General features: G+C 40.4%; 2 protein-coding genes across 5 annotated transcripts; one reads left to right on the top strand and one right to left on the bottom strand.

Moving 5' to 3' along the window:
* Positions 1 to 243: 243 nt before the first annotated feature.
* Positions 244 to 12,266, bottom strand: kdm2ba (lysine (K)-specific demethylase 2Ba). Of its 4 annotated transcripts, none has more exons than XM_086313727.1 (11): positions 12,136 to 12,212; positions 9,743 to 9,820; positions 8,619 to 8,843; positions 8,344 to 8,487; positions 7,352 to 7,438; positions 6,718 to 7,008; positions 4,526 to 5,340; positions 4,189 to 4,352; positions 3,947 to 4,108; positions 3,317 to 3,535; positions 244 to 1,511 (listed from the first exon to the last, which is right to left on the bottom strand). In XM_086313727.1, the coding sequence occupies exons 3-11, from the start codon at positions 8,811 to 8,813 to the stop codon at positions 1,330 to 1,332; spliced, it is 2,259 nt and encodes a 752-aa protein (XP_086169853.1). In that variant the 5' UTR covers positions 8,814 to 8,843; positions 9,743 to 9,820; positions 12,136 to 12,212; the 3' UTR covers positions 244 to 1,329. The 4 variants fall into 4 exon arrangements, with proteins under 4 accessions (XP_086169853.1, XP_086169851.1, XP_086169852.1 ...); XM_086313728.1 differs by lacking the exon at positions 9,743 to 9,820 and adding an exon at positions 3,164 to 3,237 and having other exon boundaries at positions 1,365 to 1,511; positions 12,136 to 12,266; XM_086313725.1 differs by lacking the exon at positions 9,743 to 9,820 and having other exon boundaries at positions 12,136 to 12,266.
* Positions 12,267 to 17,960: 5,694 nt separating this feature from the next.
* On the top strand, positions 17,961 to 21,961 carry LOC147317085 (calcium release-activated calcium channel protein 1-like). The gene is made up of 2 exons (XM_086313737.1): positions 17,961 to 18,349; positions 19,366 to 21,961. Exons 1-2 carry the CDS (start codon positions 18,236 to 18,238, stop codon positions 19,912 to 19,914), a joined length of 663 nt encoding a protein of 220 aa, XP_086169863.1. The 5' UTR covers positions 17,961 to 18,235; the 3' UTR covers positions 19,915 to 21,961.
* Positions 21,962 to 23,049: the final 1,088 nt, after the last annotated feature.

Genomic DNA, 23,049 nt, shown 5'->3' with positions numbered 1-23,049 from the left:
ACACGACTAACAGTGAGGCAGGCATTCATTCACACTTATGGGTCATTTAGAAGCACCAATGAACCTAACTGCATGTCTTTGGACTGTGGGAGAAAGACCACGAACAGATGGTGGATTCAAACCCAGGACCACCTTGCTGTGAGGCAACAGTACAAACTACAGGCTTGTGCCAAATGTACAAATTAGGTAAAATCTATTAGCCCTGTGAGAATATGGAAAAAAGAGAAAAGAGCAAAGCCTCGCTTTAATGGTACAAATGAAATTCTTTTAATGCATATTAGCACATCATTTTTGGATTTACAAATATAAACATCACATTCACCTGAGGTGATCAATTACAGCACAACAACCAAAATACAACACCTACTGTAGGGAGTATAGGTTCAAAACTATGCAAATGAGTTATTTGCAAAGGTCAGCGTTAGCAGATTATATAAACCAGAACCAGGTGAAAACAGATGTGTGGGGGATTACTGTATTATCACAAAGTCAGTTTCACAGTTGCTGGGACAGTCAGCTTCCTGTTACTAACTTTTGGGTGTTGAACTTCACCCGCTGGGAGCTGCAACAGGCTTAAATCACCCTGATAAATTACTTGTACTAATTATTTGACCCAGCTATGTGACACACCTATGTCAACTTACTGAATAAATACAAACAGTAATAAAAAAAACAATCAATAAATTAATATTGAAATATTGTTGAAAACCCCATAAAGCAAAAACACTCCACAGTTTAAAGTAGTAATGTAACTGAAGGCATGAGGGTGTAACAGAATATGAAATTTGTTTATCTTTTTTTTTTTTTTTTTTTTTTTTATCTTCATCAAAAAGACATTCTAAATATTTTTATGATCAGATATATTGTACATGCTATTTTATTTCTCTGATACTGAAGTGATGTTAAATTCAAATGTACATTTTGGCACGCAGACTGTTACAAGAGGGCAAACTGAAGGAGATCATTTTCAGTTCACGGTACAGTCTCTCTGTGATAATAGTTCCTGAGACACTGTAAACTCATGAAATGTTGCTGCTATAAAAATACTGTTTTTCAAATATTTAAGGAATAAAAATAACCCAGGAGTCAATTACAAGCAGGTCTTTATAAAAGTAGTCTCAAAAGAAACACATGCATGCCATCTCTTCTTAACCCGTCCAGTGAATGTTTGTCACCTCCTGACATTAGACTCCAAGGCTTCCATCCAGTCAACCTCAATCTTTCACTTCAGTTTACTGACAGTGATTCAGAGACTTATCACAGGACCAGTTGTTCCATTAAGTGCAAAGACCATCTTTGAAGTCCTTTTATTGTTTGCCCTGTTGGGAACTAGCTTATCTTCTGCAGCAATTTGTCCTCTTTCAATTTAAACGGTACACTCACAGACATCTCTGCGATGAACCTTTCACAGGCTGCCTTGGTCACCTGCTTGCAGAAGCGAAGGTCTATCTGACAGATGCTTCCGCAGCGCTTGAAGAAATTTAAGGAATGGTCCGTTACTCTGTTACACACTGAAAAAATGAGGCAAGGAAAAAGGGTTAGAAGAACAGAAAACTGTCAGTCCTGCTAATTTAAAAATGTATACGTCTCCAGACTAATCACATCTGGCATTCAAAAACTGGGCTTTATTGCTATAAATGTAAACCGGGGACTTTGATAAGGCTGGGACTAAAATGTAAATAAAAGCAGAAAGCAATGATCTGCAGATCTCGCGCATTTCCTTTTTTCAAAACAGTACACAAAAAACTGAGAAAATGTGCAATTTTAAGAAAAATATTACCTCATTTTTAATTTGATGGCAGCAGCATGTCTCACAAAAACTCAAACATTGGGATGGAGGCAACAAAAGGCCAAAACAGTAAGTGGTACTAAGAAGAAGCAGCTGAGGGAATATTTTTAAACTAATTAGGTTAATTGGCAACAGGCCAGTAATGTCTGGTTATTAAAAGTGCATCTTAAAGAGACACTTAAGAGTTCTTTAGAAGTGAAGACAGGCTTTACAAAACACTGCCCTCACAATTCTGGAGAAATCTCCTCACAGCAGACAAGATCAACAATTAATATCGGATGCCTGTTATCTCCTGGCCCTCAGGTGGTGCAGCACTAAAAACAGGCATGATTCTGTCATTGAGAGCAAAACTGTTATGTGGTCAGAAAAATCAAAATGTCAAATTATTTTTAAAAACCATGGACACCTGATTTTCTGGACTAAAGAGGAGAGGGCTTGTCATCCAGCTTACTACCATCTGTGACGGTATGGGCGGACTTTAGTGCCTATGGAACTGGCAGCTTGCACATCTGGAAAGGCACAATCAATGCTGAAAGCTATATACAGCTTTTAGAACAACATATGCTCCCACCACAACAATGCCAAGTACATGTCCTAGTTTTCTGAGACATTTTGTTGCCATCAGATTCAAAACAAGCTAATATTTTTCTTACAATTGTAACATTTTCTTATTTTAAACATTTGAGATGTCATCTATGTTCTGTTATGAATAAAATATGCGTTTACAATATTTGCAAAGCATTGCATTTTGTCTTGTTTTTTACATTTTACACAATGACAGTAAAGAAGATTGTAATTCTGAGTACCGTTGCTAATTCAAACAAAAAAAAAAAAACACAAGCTAAGTGCACAGTAGCTGAAATGCTAAAAGCAGCATATTAAAGGAAGTAAACTAACCAATGCTAAGTATACTAATCTATTTATTCATCTCAAGTCCAAGTATATAATTTCCTGGAACAATCAAGCACAACCCACAGCATTTAAATAATTTAGTGGCTAATATCGATGCTTTAGCAAAACCCCCTATTTCGCCTTCTTCCTCTGTGGTTAACACAAGAGTTGTTATTGTCTTGTATTTTCCATTACTTTTGAAAACTTCTATATAATTTTAAACACTTATTTTGACTGCAGTTTATTTTACAGAGTTGGTTTACTTGTTTCAGTTTTGTTTTATTAGTTTCAATGTTTGTTTGTTTTTATTTTGGCACCCAAAAGAGACACCAACACAAACAATACAAACACTTGAGCCACTGGAAACAGACACACCCAGTCTCAATAAAAATATCAATCATTGTATGTCTTATGACAAGTTCTATTTTGTCCTAACAGAGGTGCTTTCTGTGTTATTATATGGAAGTATGAGTTTAGACTGACCATCAGGTTATTTAAAGGACAGGAAGTGTGCCATTTATTTGAATTCAGCCGCCCAGCTGAACTTGTATGCAAGCCTGCTGGAAAAAAAACAAACATGAAAAAGCCTGATGCCTGTATATTCCCATGACTCCACGCTCTGATTCAACATCTCACCTGAGAGGTTGATTTCTGTGAGGGAATCTCTGGTTGTGGTCCCTGCTGCTGTCAGCAGGTTGACTGACTGGTCATTGATATGGTTGCAGTATCTAAGGTCCAGCCTGGAGAGCAAAGGCATCTGTCGACTTATGAGGCGTAAAGACGTGTCGGTGATGTCCAGCCCCGCTAACCTCAGTTCCTCCACGTTCCGCAACTTGCAGCGGTTATCCAGCTGGCCTGTTAGTTAGTTGGTCAAATAAAAAGTAACACAGAACAATTTTAAATTTGATCAACACCTCAAGATTATAAAAGTCTCTGACATTCAAGTTCACGCTTGTGTTTCAGTTTGAAAACGTAAATCTAAAGCAGCGCCTCCTGGAAAAATCTATTTTGGGGTTTGGAATGAGAGCAATAACCTTTTCAGCTACTGAAAAGCTTCCCACTCCAAGAGTTGCTCTATAAAATAGTTAGCAATGTGTAACTGAGTACCTAAGAGTTTTAACATTAACACTTACGCAAGTTAATGTGAAATGATTAGTAACTGTGTTTATGTTGCAGCTGTTAAAACTTAACTTTGAGTATCATTTATGCATAACAGCATGGCAGGCAGGAGAAAAGGGCACATTTATGATAGTAGTTGTGCTTTACCTGGTCTGTTATCTGTGGGAGGGGAGAGGAGGTCCCTCATCTGTGCATCTTTGAGTCCCTCCACCCACTGCACATCGAGAGTGCGCAGCAGAGGGCAGCTGGAGGTGCAGAGTGCAGACACAGCAGCCCAGGAGCAACCTGACAGCCTTAACACTCGCAGACCTAAAACATATAGTGGCACTTTAAAACACTGATTTGGGGGGTGGGGGTTCTGTAACTATAAATCCCTTATAGTTAAGTACCTGGCAGTCTGTTAATAAGCCAGCTTAATTGTTTCTTGGAAATGTTGGTCCAGCTGAGGTCCAGGGAGACTGGCTGTCGGCGGATAATCCCACTTAGCATGAGTGGGGTGATTGAGGTGCAGCGGTTCAGATCTATCTTTGTCCAGAGTCTCTTGTCACAACACCTAGCAGAAATAAAGATTTGTGTTGAATGTCAGGTCTTTGTGTCAAGGCAGAACACTCTAAACCAAACTGTAACTGCTCCTCCACATTTCAGAGGGTTTTTTTCTCTTCTGCACTAACTGTAAACATCAGAAATATATTTTAAATCACTGTTGAGATAGTGCTGTGCATTTACCATCTGTTCCACGTCTTGCACACTCTCATGCACACACACAGCTCCTGGTGTGTGAGATAGCGGAATATCTTCATCCAGAGCTCTCGCTGGATAATGTGTGCTTTTCCATCTTTTAGAGGCAGTCTGTCGGGAGGCGGGCTTATGGGAGGGGGCCGAATAACGTGCCGCTCCATTTGGACACACTTGGGTGGAGAGCGCGGAGGAACCGGCCGGGTTGTCGGAGTGCTCCTGTTGAAGCCCAGCGGAGTGATCTGACTTGGGTAGAAGTGTCGCAGCTCCCAGGAGTTCCCATTCATCTCTTTGGTCTTGAGGTGGGCCCTCTGATCCCCGAGCTCATTGCCGTTGCAGAACAGCTTCTTGGGTTCCTCGTTTTCCGTCTCTGGTTCAGGCTTCAGTGGTTGCCGGTTCTCATTGGCCATGCAGTCCTCGGTCTTCTGGATTTCCTGGGTAAGTGCTTTGCTCAGTTCCCGACTCAGCTCTCTGTTAGGTAAACGCCGCTTACGCCGAGCCTTTGGACGCGGGCCTTTTTCCTGGGTCTCGCTCCCGCCCTCACTGCTGGGGCCGGCCTGTGGAGAGCTACAGTGAGACTGGTCACTGTCTCCAACCGGTGTTCTAAGGCTGAGATTCAAAAGGTCGCTCTTGGAGTCCCTGTAATCCACATCATCTTCAGGGTCTCCAGAGCGCCCTTTCCTCTCTACACCGCTCTGGAAAAGAGGCTCCCTTCCGTCTTCATCCTCTTCTTCAGCATCTTCATCATCCTCTTCTCTCTTGATTTGTTGAAGAAGTTTGGAAAAATAAGGATCATCTGACCTTTCCTGGAGAAACAAAAAAAACAAAAACAAAACCACATGTCAGGGCTCTAGATCTTTTTGCCACGTTTGCACTGATACACCTAAAAGTTAGGCGCACCCACATTTTTCAACTGCATCACTTAACACTGCAGTTTTACATGTGCACTTTTTTGGGGGGAATATTGCTGTCCATACAGACAATATTGATTTAGAAATGATTAACTAACAATCTTGTCAACACAAGGTTCTTTATTTGGAGCACAGTTCTACAAGAAAGATAAGTTACTGAAAAAGTGTTTGTGCTTGCAGTGCTTTGGCACTCTTTGGTAACTTTGTAGACAATGTTAAAATGAATCATCACATCGGCCTCCTCTGGCGACCTGTTTGCTGCTGCCTGCCGCTGAAAGGCAGTGGGGAGAGGGGACACTTGGGCAGTGCATTTATCGCAGCACATGTGTTTTCTGGATACACTGTGCTTTTTCAGGTTCAGAGAATGATGGCTCCTTGTCAGAGCACTGGCTATGAATTTCAGACGGATCAGGCCTTAACAAAAAAGTTATCAATAGTTCTTTTTACATCTTATTACCCACAGCTACATCCACTTCTGTCAGGCCTAGGCTACTCACTAGGGCTGGGTATCATCATTGATTTCTATAATCCTTTCGATTCAGATTTACAAGGTCCCGATTGGATTCAATTCAGTTTTGCCTCAGACAGTCTGGCGTTTTATAGCAGATAACCTTAAAAATATTCTGCAATTTTGCATAATTTTAAAAAGTTTAAATTTCTTCAGTATTGAACAGCAGAAGTTGCTGCCCTCTCTTGTCTGAGGTCATTAAAAAAAGAAAAGAAAAAAAAAGCGTCAGATAGCGCTGTAAACAGCGGTAGTTTGGTGGGTAATTAAGCGAATTAATAATGGCGAAAACAGAGATTTGAGATGGGAAACTATTCTTAAAGTACACAGAGAGAGAAAGCTGTGCATGAAGTGTGATTTTATCATGGTGGAAGCAATACAGCAAAAGTCAGAGGGAATTAATGACGACATTCACGTGCTGTTGGGTAAGAAAGCCAAGAAAGAGAAAACTGATTCTGATGCGTCGGGTCCACGCTCTGTGTTTACGTCTTTGTGCGGAATTCTATCCACCTGCACTTTCAAACGTACACACGAAGGACCACAGGAATATCTGCACCACGGCCAATCAGAGAAGTCCCGCCCCTGACTATGTCTGACCACACTGAGACTTTTTTTTTTTACTCGAACATCTGGTCGCACCGGTGCGAACTAGGATTTTTTTTGAGTCGCACCATTGAAAAATTTGGTCGCATTTGTGACCAATTTGGTCGCACTCTAGAGCCCCCAAAATACTGCTCCATTTACACACTGTACATTATTATACAAACCTTCTTCCTCACACTGAGATCCTCTTCCTCATCATCATCAAACAGCTTCCTCTTTTTCCTCAGTTTGTCCTCGGGCCGGGGCCGTGGCAGGTTGCTGGGTGAAAGCACCGGCGGCTGGCGGCTGAGAGACTCCTCGGGTCGGTACCTGGGTGTCTCCTCTTTGTCTGACCTCCTCTTAGTTGCTGAAGAAGCGTCCCCTTCCTCCTTTGTCACAGGCTTCTGTTCCCTCAGCAAAGAGCCAGGGAGGTTGGAGGCATACTTGAACCCCGGGCCCCTTTTTTGCTTCAATGCCAAAGGGACAATAATTGCGAGACAACTTTATACCTTTAGCCTATATTGACAAGAAAAATACGCTGTTCCTAAAAGTGCTCCTATGGTTTAATAAACAAAATCAATGTGACCGAGAACATAAGACACAGCAGTCAGAGGTTTCCTGCTTCACTGCCACATGTGAAAGATGACAAAAGTATAAACAGGAAGTAGCAAGTTGATCAACACACGCTTTAACCGAATATTGAAATAATGAAAGCAACAAAAGCTCTGTAATGCTAATTAATTCTCTTTTGTTTCCAAAACACACTTGATGAGCTGAAACGTGACATAAAAACCGTGACACACACATATTTGTACTCACTTTTCCACTCTTTCCAGCATGGTTGCATTTAGGACATTCCCAGCAGTTAGGGAGTTCATCATTCACCACCCCCGAAGCGTCGCACACCTGATAAAAACAACGGCCAAATGAGTCGGATTTCAACTTGAACTGCCAGCTCTCGCTTAGTCTTGTGTTCAGTGTGTTTAATGCAAACAAGGCAAGGGAAGTGAAAGTGGCTGTTGTGACGCGTACTTGTTAGGCAGGTCAGCACAGTTTAACCTCAGTCGCTGTTAAACATGCCAACTCTTGCTTCATGGATTACTCAGAAAAGGGAAGTATAAACAGTTAAAGATCTCAACTCGGCCTAAATATGCTGTTACAAATCTAAACTGCTGTATGAGGTTCCAAATATATTCTGCAACAAGACAATAAAACAGCTAGGAAAAACCTGTAACGAGGCACAAAGAGGCAGCCTCTTTTTTTCTGTTTTGTTTGTTTGTTTTCTACTCTTTTGAGGAATTTATCTGATGGCATTAAAAATTCTTAGCTCTTGCATGCAAAACAAACATGCAGACCATGCTTCAAAAACTGGTTTGACCAAACATATGCAAATAGCAAATTGTGTTTTTGCATAACAGGTTACAAACAGGGTGTGTGCAGTGTGTTGCCCTTTTTGGTCATGATCTAATACAGTTTCTTTTTTAATCTGAGAGTTTGTTTTTAAACTCCTGACCTCTTAAGCTTTCTTAAGCATGTGTTCAGTGAAACCCTCAGCGTGATGGTGTCATGTCGGAGCCGTAAAATCTTAAGATCCACATCACAAACAAAGTTTTTTTAGCGTTATGTAAACATCAACATTTCTACCCAATTATCTCCTCTGACTGCGATTCAACTGCCTGAGTCACTCCTGTCATGTTACAATGATCTGAGATTCCTGGCACATTACTGCAACAGTGTGAGTCACCGTCACAATGACTGTAATGATGAGGTGGAGTTGTTCAGCTGTTCCCAACGTAGGCGCCCTTCTGTACCTTCAGGCAGTTGGGATGGACGATCTCATTGCAGATCGAGCACTCCATCAGCATAAAGTTAAACTTGTCCTCCTCATCCTCCAGTGTGTCCTCCTTCCCGGCTTCTTTGCACACTACACACACTGCTGTGTGGGGCAACACAGGCTGCATGGGGCGAAAAAAGAAAAAACAAGCAGAAATAAAGTTTATTAAGCAGTGAATGCTTTGGAAAAACAAAGCTGACAGTGTTACATGTCTTCATGGATAATTTTGGCTCTAAAGCTCTACTGACTCACCGCGATGCACTGTCTCATGATGCAGGACTGCTTCATGCGCCCTGGTCCACCAAACTTCTTCATGTCCTTACAGAAGTGACACTCCCCGCATTCAGACCGCAAGCAAGCCTCGCACTTTCTGCAGCGTGTCCTCCTGCGGCGGGCTCCAGAGGAGCTGCGGTTGGACGGCAGCTTAACAGCTGACGACGTCCCCATTTTGGGTTTGGGCCGGTTAGCTGCCCGCTGCTGGAAGGCAAAAAACGTAAGAGACATTAGATGATAACTCAAAATGAAGAGACTCTCTGTCATTGAGAACATGGACACAGGACCTTTAAGCAAACTAACAGGTGAACAGATATCAGACCAAACGGCTGAAATAACAGTAATCAGCACAAGGAATCCAATCAAACTGGCACTGCCATCAAACTGTGATGCATGCATTATGTATTTATTTATAGGCTATTCTTGCTGCTGCTTAATTACATGTGAGTCATATGACCCAGCTACTAAAAAATTCCTTAACTAAACAAGGAATTTAGTTTAGTTCCACCTTGAACTTGGGATTTTACTATCCTTCGGCAAACAGAGCCATGTGGAAACAGTTTATACTTAAGCAGCAATTAATATTAATTTTCATCAATTAATTTCCCTTAATATTTCCTAAGTAATTATTTTGTCAACAAAATATCTGAAAAGTTGATCATGATCTCTCAAAATAACCCCAAATTAAGGTATTCAGATTACCATTTCAAGTAAAAAGTTCTCACATTTTAGAAACTGGAATCAGTGAATATTTGCATGTTTTTGCTTTAAAAAGTACTGGATTCCTATTGGATGGAACATTAACGACACATAAGTGGTGTTTGTAGGCTTTTGATATACAATTATTGTGTTACTGATTAAACAAATGATTTGCTTCTTGGCTACTGGGTTAACTAGTACTCACTCTAAATCAAGTTAACAATTAAAAAAAAGAAAAACAAAGCTGTGGTGAGGGTAGTGTCTCTACCTTACGATATGAAGCACCTTGAGGCAATTTCTGTTGCGATTTGGCGCTATATAAACTGAACTGTACCCATAATGTAGGCATGTCAATGAAATTGTATCCTCACAGTGCATGTTAAGCTTAGGGTTAAGGGTGTCACCTTGAGAATTGTGACAAAAGCATACTCCAAATCTTCTTATTTGAGTCACTGGAAGCAGCAACAGTGTGATGCTGTGGACTAAAAATAAAAACAGTAATTTAACGATCAGACTGAAATTTAAGCAACCAATTATCTAACTGAATCCTGAAACCTTAATTCATTTTGTGATTTTCTCACATCTCCTTCTTACTCTCTTCCCTGTTGCCATGGCAGGGCAATATAAAGCACTATGAAAATAAGACAAATCACACAGGAGGAGAGGTTACCTAGGCAACACATTTGCCTCTCTGATGGCAACTGTTTGAATAAAAAACTGAGAGAGATGGATAAAAATAAGCTCAGAGTAGAGCTATGATTTGTGCTCTGAGCACTTTCCTGATGTCATCTATTCTTATTCTATTACTGAAATCACACACGGCCCACGCACAACGGCTCATTTCAGCTCTTTCACCAATTATTACTCCATTCATTTGTATAAAACACCAAATTACAATAAATTAAGATCATTCAAGCCTCTGCGGTTGTCTTATGTGGAAGATGATACTGAGGCGTTGCAGACAGGTAAAACAAGATGTTCCAGGCGAACGATAACGTCACTCTTGCTTTCTGAATGATATTCACTGGAAGGAGTGGAGAAACCAGCCCTAAATATGTGCTAAAGAAGCTTCACGGCAAATTGCTAATAACAACAGTGACAACATGTTTCTTCTTGTTTAACAGAAACTGCTCTTTGGAGCGTTTTCCCCCAGGAGGATTTTGAAACGCGTTGTTAGATCTATCCCTTTACATATCAGAGTTTCTTCTGTTGTGTTGCTGTCAGCTCAAGAAGTTGTTCTTTGCCTGCTGCTGCTGCTGACAGAGCATCTATGCAAAACCAGGCTAAATGATCAAACCAGGCAAAGCTTATTTTCATGGTGCCAAGCTTTCCATTAATCAATCTGACTAATACGGAAATATGAGAAAGAAACACAGAAGAAAGGACAGGTGCTGTTGCTGCAGGTGTGGCTGATACCTCACCATTTCCCTAACCTTATCTCACATGACTTTGTCTCTCATAGCATATCTAAAGTAAGGCCAAGTCTCTGAGCAAATAAAGTCCATGCAAAGTTTAAAACTACAACAAAAAACTGACATGTCCTCCATTCCCTCCATGTCTCCAAATTTTATTTGGCTGCTTTTTTTTAATCCCAGATGTATCTCCTCCCGTGATCACTTAGTAGCCAAATGTGTAAACCACTACGCAACAGATCCACTGTCTCTGCACAGACACTAATTGGCTGCTGAACCCTGCAAATAAAAACATGGCCCATATTGCTGTGACACAATCTTCTGACTCAGCATCAGCGTGGATGTCAGCAAGTGAAACTCACGTTTGCCTTCATCTGCTGCCCGGGCTCAATTAGCACAAATAACATGTGCTGCTCTCCCTATAATATGTCACAACAGAAGACTTCAAAATATGATCTTTGATGCTACACTGCTTGTGAGTGTTGTGGATATAAACATTGTGTAAGAGCAGGGGTCTGACGCTTACATCAGCACTTCTCCCATTTCTCTTGAACTGTACATGCCAACTGTGTGCTGGAGAGACTTGTGCAATATCTAATGAGCCCTGTGAGAAAGTATCCATGCTGCTGACCTCAAATGAGCATGCACATAAGCCACATTAAAGCTTTATTTCTGTTAAAAATCAAACCCATTTGCCCAGTTTGGGGCCACTGGACTACTAAGTAACAGAAGTAGAGACACTTCATTGTTACCCTCTCCCCACCCCCACCCCCTTTCTCTGTCCCTGCTTCCTCAACGTTTTTGACTAAAGCTTTCTTAAAGGCGCAGAGTTGTGGGACAAGTTTTGGAAGTGAGAGGAAATCAATCACATGAAAAACAGTTTCGATATAGCAGGTTAACCAAAGTGCACGATAAAATCATAAGTTGGCCAGCATAAAGTCGGATGGCCTTCACCGTTAAGGTAGTGGGTGATAACGAGGTTGTGGTCGCAGCCACGGATCTGTAACCTCACTGGATGAGGCTGCTCGCTATTAAGAGGTGGTCAGTACAAAAATGGGTCGGTTGTGGCTAACAAGATAGATGGTGTCTAGGAGGCGAGGACACGGTGTGTTTTTGGACGGTCACGGAACACAAAAAGGAGGAACTCCAGTTCTTTTAAATGTGTACAAATATTTAGCTTTGTGTTTATTCGCTATTACCTGGCTGACCGAAGAATAAGGTTTAAAACACACCTTCTCCTTTCAACCCGACTAACCTACATAGAGAGAGGAAAAGCGGATACAAACATTCACCTGAAGTAACTGACGAAAAGGAAAAAACGCCAAAACCCTTTTTTTAAATCGAGAAGCATACAGAGCAAAGTAGAGTTCACGAAATTAAAATACCTGCTCAGATTCTGAATCATATTCCTCATCGTCTCCGCTCAGTGACAAGGCCATGTCTCCTCTCTCTCATCGTTTGAGAAAACTAACATGGCTGAACAAGCTAAGTTCGTCCCCCCCCCCTTCCTTCACACCAAACACACACAGGCAGCTTCTGCAGGCTGCGTTCACGAACCATAGGAAATATCAAAACTGACGTAAAAAACCTAAACGACACAACTATAATTCAAAATGTATTGGAAAGAAACGTAAACGCAGAGGGTTGTACAGAAATTTAACAAATATACAGGTTTCTGGGATGGTTCGTTATTGTATTAACACCCTATCCATATGACAATAAAATCGGCTAAATGTAATTAACGTGGCATGTTAACGCAACGTCGATGAAACAGGAAGTAAAGATAAGCAGGTAAAACAAGATGTCTCCCTCCCACACTCGTCCGTCTTTGCTTTTGTCTTGGCGTTTGTAGGCAGTCTATGGGCTATATGACTCAGTGGCAGAACAAATTCTTCAAAGGTTTATTTAATGCGTTTAACCTTTTAATCCTTATGGGCTTAGCAGTTTACAAATAGCATTAAACTTCAAAAACACTCAGTGAGTTTATTCAGGCGTTTGTCATCAAATGTTGATAAGGTGATAATGTGTTTACTTTTAATAATTGAAACTTTAAAAATATTCCCAACTATACAGCCATGTATGTACAGTGTATAAAGTTCACCTAATGTAGCTAGATGTAAACACTCTTAAACTAAAAGTGAAAAACAGCACTTTGATTTCCCAGTCAAGAACTGTCTTTCTTATCTGATTTAGCCTACCTGACAGCAGATTCAACACAACGTGAAGTATGTATTACTCATTGTTTGGTTAGTTATATAATTATGATGATTAAACACAGAGTTATGTAAAGCAAGAATGTGTGTGTAAAGATTGAACATGAACATATAGACGCCACCCAGTGTTGAAACTCAGTTTGCTCCAGCTACAGTGTAATGGCTTTGGAATTATCTTGTCTAGGGCTCCTGACGGTGTAAGAACAGATTCATAGGTCAGTGTATTCACGACACAGGAGCAGTTCAACATAAAGCAAAAAGTAACATTTCTAATATTCTCTGTGAGATGTTTGGTTGTGCTATGTCTGGCCCCCGAATGGTTTCCCCTCCCACTGGCAGACTACTCTGGCAGTTCACAGAGAAGTACCACAACTAGATCCCCCCACTGATACAAAAAGTGTACGTCCGCCTACTGAATGCCAGGAAATATACAAGTGGTTACCTTGTGGTAATTCAAGTGTTGCAAAACTTTCTGACTGAAACCTCACTAAAAGGACCTGCTGTACCAAAGCAGAAATGTTTATATTTTAAATTTGTATTGTAGCTTGTTTTTAAATTCATTGCATTATCATTGTGTAATATCCTTTTTAAAGATAACAAGAAACTTTGAAAGATTTGTGATTTACCAGATATTTGTAAATTCTCATCTTGAAGTTGCATAGCAGGATTGATACTTTGTTTCCATCCTCTAAGTTGAATATGTAGCCCACTGAATTGTGTTAAATTACTATTATCTGTATATTTAGGAAACTGAAATAAAATACTTCAAACACAATATGAAAAAATGTTTGAACTTTGTCACGTCCTTTTTATTTATATTTCATGGCAAATTTAAACAAGAGCAAACCCAAAGTGCTTTCCAGACAGATGTGTTTATATTCTACATCTCTGTAACAGTGCGGCCTTTTGCGGCTGGATTTACAGTGAGGAAGACCAAGATAGTGGAACGAAGCATGTATTCACAGTATAGCTCCCCTCACAAAACTGTATCTAATGACAACTAGCAGCCTTAAATACATCAATTTCAATAAATAAACATACAAATACATTTTACATTTTCATAAACAAACAAACAAAACCCTCAAAAAACCCAAGAAACCCAAGCCTTAACCCATGGCCTCTCCCGGAACCTTTAAATGGTGTCTGGACCCCCGGGGAAGCATTTGCCCAAACACCCTGAAAAGGACACAGGAAAGACAGGTTAGTAATCATATCCTCTTTGCACCACCTTTACTTCAAATTTTTGACTCGCACACAATCACACTTAAACTTCTTGTGTGCAAATGTTCTTCATGTGCAAATCTATGTTTAAAGTGCAATGCTAAATAAAGTGCTGGATAAGTTGCTTTTAATACAGTAAAAGGTGCTCCTAAAGTGCTACACAAATTATAATATAAATAGTAGTAAGGGAGTCCTCTTCCTTACATTTCCTCCCCTCTCTTAAGTGCAAAGTGCTTCAGTCCTCTGTCATCCTGGATAAACAGTCAGTAACCACATTTGACTTCCCTGGCCTGTACAGGACCGTAAAGTCATGATGCTGCAAAGACAGGTACTATCCTGCAATGCAAGCATTTGCATCCCTCATGCGGTTCGACTACTGGAGGGCACAGCGATCAGTCTCTAGAGTGAAGTGATGTCCCAGAAGATAATACCTCAAGATCTCAATAGCCCATTTTCATGGCCAAACACTTTCCCCACTGTCGAATACCTCGTCTCCCTGTCAGGTAGTTTCCGACTCAGAAACACCACAGGCCTTCTTTCACCATCTTGCTGAAGCACAGCTCCAAGGCCTACTTCTGAAGCATCTGTTTACAAGATGAATGGCTTGCTGAAGTCTGGGCTGTATAGAACTGAATGTGTGCATACTGCTTCCTTGAGCTCTCTGAATGCATGCTCACATTCTCACACACTTTGTCGGGGGCTGAACCCTTTGTGAGGTCATTCAGTGCAGTGGATCGCTCTGCAAAATAAAATATGAATTTTCTGCACCAGCCTACCAGACCCAGAAAACCTCTCACCTTCCTTTTTTGTCATCAGAACTGAGAAGGACTGGAAACCTGGACATACATCCCTGGCCACACAAAACTGCTGCTGATCCTATTCAGTGTTTTGAGAAAAGCCATATGACCTGCCCATGGAATTGAATGGCCTAAATCCGTAACTTTGTTTCTGAACTGTTGTGGGAGTGCTACCGCCTCACACTTCCTCTTTTTCCTGGTACAAGATGCCTCCTTTAATTAAGTAAACAATGTCTACGAGATCTTACCTGACCTTGACTAGCTCCCTCTACCTCTGTTACCTTCTCAAACCAGGGTTTTAGAGTAGGGTCGCTTCTTTGGAGTGCACCTAAATCTGAGGGAATGTCAAACTCAAGCTGGTTATTTGGCTTGGGAAACCATGGTGTACCGTTTTCCCCTGAGCCTTTGACCTTTTCCCTTTTCTGCTCTCTGTTTCCAGAGACTCCTCAAAAAAAAGAAAGAAAGAAAGAAAGAAAAAAAAAGGGGGGGGGGGGGTAGCTCTTAGATAATTTTCTTTGCACTTTATGGTCTTGTGCCTACATGACAGGGTTTCAATGGTTCTGCTGTCATATCTAGAGGAAGTGAGCCTCTAGATTCATCACTTAGATTTTCCCCTGAATTCAAACTAGAATGTACAAGAGTTTCGAAGCAAAGCTTCTTCTTTACGCCCATAAATTAAAACAGGGACAATATAAGCTTTCTTTCCTACTGGCTCTGTGGCTGGTCTTGGAACTGCACACAAAAGAGATGGTTTTGATTTAAGGGCATGGCAAAATGTTGTGTATAATAATAATAATAATAATAATAATAATAAATTTTATTTATGAGCGCCTTTCAAGTCACCCAAGGACACTTTACAATAGGATAAAACACATAATAGAACAATGACAAAATAAGAACAATAAAACAAAAGCACAAGATAAAATTAACAAACAGTGGATTCACAGTGAATATGCAGATTTGAACAGATGGAGAGAACCATTGTTTCTTATTTCTGGGGGTAGAGCGTTCCACAGCCTGGGAGCAGAGCAGCTGAAAGCTCTGCTTCCCATGGTGGTGAGGCGGAAGGAAGGTACAGCAAGATGGATAGAAGAAGAAGATCGAAGTGAACGGGCAGAACAGGTAGTGCTTAACAGGTTAGAAAGGTAAGGAGGAGCGAGGTTATGAATGGCCTTGAAGGTGAGCAGAAGAAGTTTGAATATTATCTGGAATTTCACAGGGAGCCAGTGAAGTTCCTGAAGAACAGGGGGTGATGTACTGGTAGGAGGGGGTTCTGGTGATAATGCAAGCAGCAGAGTTCTGAACCAGTTGAAGCTTATGGAGGGATTTTTGGGGGAGACCATGCAGAAGAGAATTGCAGTAGTCAATTTGGGAGGCAACAACACTGAGGACAAGAATGGATGTAGACTGGGTGGAAAGAGAAGGAAGTAATCTGTTAATGTTGCGTAGATGGAAGTAGGCAGAACGGGTGAGATTATTGATGTGAGATTTATAGGAAAGTGAACTGTCTAGGATGACACCAAGGCTCTTAACCTGAGGAGAAGAGAAAACTGTGGAGTTATCGATGGTGAGTGAGAAATGGTTCGAATGGCCAAAGTTATGACAGTGATAACATTTAATATCCTGAACTGAAGACTTAAAAGATTTCTTAACATTGTGAGGTCTTTGGGAAGGGAGCTGCTAGGAACTAGAAGGATTTCTAGCCTGAACTTGACCAGAGTCCTCTTCACCCCCACTGGGCTTACTTGGTTTAGCATAGTGGGTCTCCCAGCTCAAGTAGGTGCTCTTGCTTCCCTTTCTGGTGGAAGTGAAAACCTCAATGAGGCTAGCTGCTTCCTTTGCCGTCTTTGGGTCACGCTCACATATCCAGATCTCCAGCTTTCTTCCACCTCTTGTCATTATTTTCTCACTGTAGCGTGAACGACACACTTCTGACACCACTTGTAACAATGAGGCACACCAAGACAAGTATAGTGGAACAAAGAATTTATTCATAGTATAGCTCACCTCACAAAACTGCATCCAATGACAGCTAGCAGCCTTAAATACTTTCAGCTGTCACAGGCTAAACCATTATTCCACTAACAGGTGAGTTCTCAAATCCCAACCTTTTACCACATTATACAATACATCAATTTCAATAAATAAATATATAAATACATTTACATTTTCACATTAATACATATTAATACATACATTATATCTTATTTAAAACACCAAAAAAGAAAAAACCCAAGCACAAAAGATTCCCCACACTCCCTTAACCCATGGCCTCTCCCGGACCCTTTAAATAGTGTCTGGACCCCCGGGACAACATTTGCCCAAACACCCTGAAGAGGACACAGGAAAGAAAGGTGAGTAATCACATCCCTTCTTTGCACCACGTTTACTGCTTAATTTTCACATTCACGTTAGTTTTCCTTACTGTTAAACCTTATTTTCTCTCAATCACAATTTCTTTCTCCTCACAGACAACCACCACATTTCTTGATGAGGAGCAGCTGTGCAGGACCTGGAACAAAGGCGATCAACTGATTTTAAAATACACAATAAATATTCAATAAATAATTAAACTTCCTGTGTGCAAATGTTCTTCATGTGCAAAATCTATATTTAAAGTGCAATGCTAAATAAAGTGCTAGATAAGGTGTTTTTAATAAAGTAAAAGGTCCTAAAATGCAATACAAATTATAATATAAATAAGGAGGTCCTCTTCTTTACAGTCTCCGAGGAAAAAAAAACTAGTTTCAAAATACATGAAAAGCTGAAAGGTGTGTTTTGTTGCCTTAACCACAGTGATTTTAGCCCAGTACGTTCAGAACTGGATGATTCGTCTCATGAGTCATGAGACACTGCTCTCCCCTACGTACGCTTTCTTTATAGAGTAAAATTATCATATCTGTTTCGCCAATATTGTCCCCGTGTTTACTTGGTATTTGATCGATATCACAGTTTGCAGAATCGCACGGCGCTAAACACAGGGCGGCGACCTGCAGCAGCCGGCAGCGCCTCTGCGGTGCGTTGGATTGTGGGTATCTTGTTTCCTGATAGACTCTGACAGTCGGTCAGCTGTTGAGGGAAAACTTTTTTTCTTTTTGGTAAAGTTTCCTATCTTTATTTTTTTTTTGCTGTAGTTAGATGTTGGATCCCCCTGGAACAGCCTTCCCCGCGCGCGAATTTCACGTGTCATCGAGCACCGTCCTGTAGCTCATACCAGTTTGTAACGATATATTCATAACAAAAATTACTTCGCAATGAGCCTGAACGAGCACTCAATGCAGGCTCTGTCCTGGAGAAAACTCTACTTGAGCCGAGCCAAACTGAAAGCAACCAGTCGCACTTCGGCTCTCTTGTCGGGCTTCGCAATGGTAAGTTACATTTTAATTTGACGCTGCAGATAGTTTACGTGAGGCACAATTTATTTATTTAGTTTTGAAGGACCGTGACCGTGTTACAGGCCTAATGACAGCTACGGTGCACTGATACTTAGCATAAATGACCGTTTTGTTTACTGGAAGTCTACGGGTTACTAGTGTAGGCTTGTTAAAGTCATATTTGGCTTCCATTGCACGTCCCACATTGCGGGACTGTAATACCTGCGCACTGAGAGCAAAACTTCGTGGAAATTTAGTGGGGGCTCGCCTGCGCCACCCCTAAAAGTCCAGGTTTATCTTCCGCTTTAATAAGTAGTCCGCGGAGGAGCGTTGAAATACATAAGAAACAAACAAAAACAAAAAAAACACATGAAAAGTTTTGAAAATAATAGCCTATAGTGCCACCAAATGTTTGTTTTTAATTTAACGACATGCAGTTACAATGAATCAACAAATGTTTTTTGTAAAACTAAAAGCCTAACACATAGAAGGAGCTTCCTTCCCCCTTCCTGATGCAAAAATTATGATGTACAGTAACTCTTGGCCAGGGATGCATCTGCAGTAAGAAGTTCCACAGGTATTCAAAAATACCAGAACACTTGTAAACAGTTCTGTTTATAAAATATACCTGTACACACAAGATACTCTTGGGTGGCCTGGGATTCTTTTGTGAAAAGCAGTACTATATTTATAGTGGTTGTATATTTAACAGCCGTAGCAAATGTGCTACTGATGTCGAGTAAGTTTAAGCTATGCAGCATAAAGGATTGCATACACAGCTCTCTGTCTGTCTCTCTGTCTCAATATTAGGTTTGACAGAATAGACTTTTAGTGGGGTATTCACCTTGTTTCCGGTTATTTGTGCAAACTGTGACACTCTGGTTTAATTCCAGCACTTCCTAATTTGTTACAAACATTTTTCTCTCAGGTCAAGAATTCTGATTCCTCTTAGTAGTCAGCTACTATCTCTTTTTCACCTAACAGAGCTGTTTCCTTTTTGATATTCTCAGGTTGCCATGGTGGAGGTACAGCTGGAGCGGGATTACGAGTACCCTCCAGGGCTGCTGATAGCCTTCAGCGCCTGTACCACCGTTCTGGTTGCAGTGCACCTCTTTGCCCTCATGATCAGCACCTGCATCCTGCCCAACCTGGAGGCTGTCAGCAATGTTCACAACCTCAACTCTGTCAACGAATCTCCCCATGAGCGCATGCACCGCCACATAGAACTGGCCTGGGCTTTCTCCACAGTTATCGGTACCCTCCTCTTCCTGACGGAGGTGGTGCTCTTGTGCTGGGTGAAGTTCTTACCCCTCAAAAGCAACGCAGATGAGAAAAATGACACCATAAGTCCTGGCGTGGCTGCGGCCATAGCTTCCACCTGCATCATGGTGCCATTTGGACTTGTTTTTATCATGTTCGCTGTCCACTTTTACCGCACGCTCGTCAGTCATAAAACAGACAGACAGATCAGAGAGCTGGAGCAGGTCATTCGGCTCCAGAACCAGCTGGAGCACAGGGCTGAGAACGACGACCTGAAGGCCGCTGTCCATTTTCCCTGAGTACACGCAGACAACAGCAGGGACTTTCAGCAAAACCAGAGTAGAACCTCTATTTTTACTTTATCCAGATGCTTGTTTTTAGAAAACTTCTTCTACTGTACATTTCTTTGATACTGCATGCTGACTAAATTATCCAGTAATTTTACTCTTTGTAGTTTCTTTGTAAATGCTTGGCTCTCAGCTGAAAACATCATCATCAGTATCAACATAAGTTAGTCTATGGTAGCCTTAAAGGACGACCTTTTAGGCTACCATAGATTAACACTAATAGAATAGGACTTTCTAAAGATTTTCACATGAGCATTTCAATGCGTTGGAATGATCCCCTAACGTGTTTAGCTTTTTACATCAAATACTGAGTTCATGTGAGAAAAATATAGAAACTAAGTTCTCTTAAGTTATAACAGCAGCAGAAAACTGTTGATTGGAGTAAGATGGGCTAAAAACGAGGAAGTTTGTAATATGACTCAACATGTTCAGGAATTTGTTTCAATTTTTACTGAAAAGAAATCTGGGAACTCTGTTGTTACCCAGTTCTAAAATTTCATCAGTTTCCTGTTTGTATTGTACTAAATTGATCTGAGCAGCACACTCGGGTTCTTTTTGCTCTCTGCGTATACTGTAAAACTCCAGCCTACTGTTGCATTTACCTACAGGTTTTCTGGTTCTTGACTGACTGACCTTATGCCACTATCATGTTTACCAAATTAGGCTTTCTGTAGAAATATCTCCAAGCCAAACCTTAGTGGCTTTTTTAGTTTGCCACTCTTACATATACTTTTGAGTCAAACTTTTCTTACTTTTTAATTTAAAAGTTGCTGTTTTCATAATCCTTGGGAGCTCTGTAAGTCTTTGCTAAAGAAGAGTACTATATAAACCAACAGTATTTGTGTGCAATCTGATGGAAAAGAACATGTGTCAGTGTGTGCTTTTAACCAGTCTGCGTTCAGGAGTGTGTTACTGCGGTATGGATATTTGAGTAGAAATAAATGTGTTATCCCTTTGTAACATGGATATTTTCTTCATGTTAAATGACTCTTGCAATATACTGTAAAATCCACAGGTGGCCACTGGTTTCAAAAAAGTGTTTTTGAATGTGTTATTACAATGTTACGTTGCATGAAAATATTGAGTGTTTGTTCTTGTGTTAGCTTTTAGCATTGAGCATGTTCACCCTGTTTGGGTCATAGATGTATTTAAGTGCGCTATGTACTGTACTGCTTTATTGTTTTACACGGGTTTGGTCACTTTCTTTGTAGTTTTTACTGTAATATTGATATGTAGAATAGTGTCACAACAGAAATGTAATTTCAGGACATTGTACACGTAATATCTTCTTTCACAACATGATTTAAAATATTGGAGGAAACTTTTTTTTCCCTCTTTGGGAAAAATTATGTTTTTGTTTTTGTTTTTAATTTACTGGCGCTTGTAATGCTGTGTTTCTATCAATGTAACACTGTTTTATTGTTAACTTGCAATCTGTGGACATGGTTTATACTGAGTCATGGGACTGCAGTAACTGTAGACCACATTTGCATTCAAATTGTCCTGACTGGGTGATAAAATCTGTGTGACACGTAGCAGAAACCAAAGACTGTTGGGAATAGTTCACAGACAGTTCAGTAAAATGGTGTTGATGTTTTTCTTTGCTTAAGTTGAATTTGCTGTTTTTGTTGTTGTTGTTTTATCGGGAGTTAAGTGAAGTCTGTTTTATTTCGGTAAATGGTGCACACTCACTCCGTGAAACATGTAAGATGGGAATTACCACTTGTGCCTTCTTTAAAAACACAGCAATGCAGGTGAAGGTGGTCACTGTGGTTAATTTTTCCGCATTATATATATGTGTGTGTGTGTGTGTGTAAACTGCTTTTGTCAGTGTACAACTTTGAAGTGAACATAGTAACTTTTGCTTATGCGTGCCGTTAACAGCTCATGAAAAAGCTTGAAGCTTCATGAAGTGTTGAGAATTATCAGGATGTTGGTTTTGGTTTTTTTTTGCCAGTTTGCAAAATAAAAAAAAAGATTTGTTCTCATTATTTTTTTAATTGTGTGTTCAGTGTTGTCTGTGTAGCCATGTGGATGTATAAAACAGGAATACATGAGGAAACATTGTAATCTGTCAAAATTACAAAATCTAATGGGAAACCACACAGGAAATGTCCAAAAATGGAGGACGAGTGGAGCTTACAGTGCTGAAGCCAAGACAGAGAAATCCCCCCCCACCTGTCTTGCTGACTTTTGTCTGCATTCTTTGAGACCATTAGCACTTTGTTGCTTTTCTGCTGAAGTTGTGCATGGTTTCATAGTTGGCAGAGCTCTCTAAGTGCAGCGCAGGCTTGGTTCTTCCTCTCTCCATTTTCCCACTCAAGAGTTTTATTCCCACAAGTGACCTGTGAATCATAAAAATGGGTTACCTGATACTATAGTTACAAACTAATAATATTAACTAGCAACAGTAATAGTAGCCGCTGTTAAGGTAATGTGCTTTTCAATCTGACCTTTATCTTGGATTTGTGCAGGTGTACTTTGCAACTGACATGTATTTTGGTCACCCCATTTAAGAAGTACCACAACACAAGACGGCACAAATAAAAATGGCAAACCATAAAGACATCACTTATAAATACCTTACAAATGCTTGGTTTAGAAGGTGATGTGTAAGTTAAGGATAACACCTTAATCCCATAAGAGTATCAATATTATTATTTTATTATTTTGTTGGCTGTTATTATTTAGTATTTATTCCAACTTTGAGATGAAAGTAATGAAAATGCTGCAATTATGTAATCAACGGTGCAGTAGGCTATCTTACCTGACTCTGTAAAACAAAAAAGCAAACAAAAAAACAAAGGCTGATCCTGCACTGCATATAATGTAGACATTATCCAGAGACAATGACCAGGAAATACATGTTTTTATATTAATACCTGCACATGTCACTTCATTTTAAATAAAAAGGTGTATCCTTTGTTAAATTTTTTTCATTTTTACCGTACTGATCCATGTACTGTATAATATCAAACATAGCAACTGCCTTTTATTTTATTGCAGGCTACCAGCATGTGGCCATAACCTATGTTTAGTATGTAAATTGTATTTTACTCAGTCACAAGCTTAACACAAATATTCGAC

Source organism: Aulonocara sp. 'chitande type north' Nkhata Bay, linkage group LG12 (assembly GCF_057382095.1).
Source record: "Aulonocara sp. 'chitande type north' Nkhata Bay isolate Kocher_YH1m ecotype deep benthic linkage group LG12, A_spYH_male_GT1.1, whole genome shotgun sequence".
Taxonomy (NCBI): Eukaryota; Metazoa; Chordata; class Actinopteri; order Cichliformes; family Cichlidae; genus Aulonocara; species Aulonocara sp. 'chitande type north' Nkhata Bay.
This window is presented reverse-complemented; position numbering and strand designations above follow the sequence as displayed.

Excerpts from the sequence above, each read along its gene's own strand:
- LOC147317085 (XM_086313737.1), top strand. The coding sequence starts at position 18,236 with ATGAGCCTGAACGAGCACTCAATGCAGGCTCTGTCCTGGAGAAAACTC. Across the intron at positions 18,350-19,365 it reads TCTTGTCGGGCTTCGCAATG|GTTGCCATGGTGGAGGTACA; the intron begins GTAAGTTACATT and ends TGATATTCTCAG.
- kdm2ba (XM_086313725.1), bottom strand. The coding sequence starts at position 12,189 with ATGGCCTTGTCACTGAGCGGAGACGATGAGGAATATGATTCAGAATCT. Across the intron at positions 8,488-8,618 it reads TCATGAGACAGTGCATCGCG|CCTGTGTTGCCCCACACAGC; the intron begins GTGAGTCAGTAG and ends CGCCCCATGCAG. Across the intron at positions 4,353-4,525 it reads TGCAAGACGTGGAACAGATG|GTGTTGTGACAAGAGACTCT; the intron begins GTAAATGCACAG and ends TATTTCTGCTAG.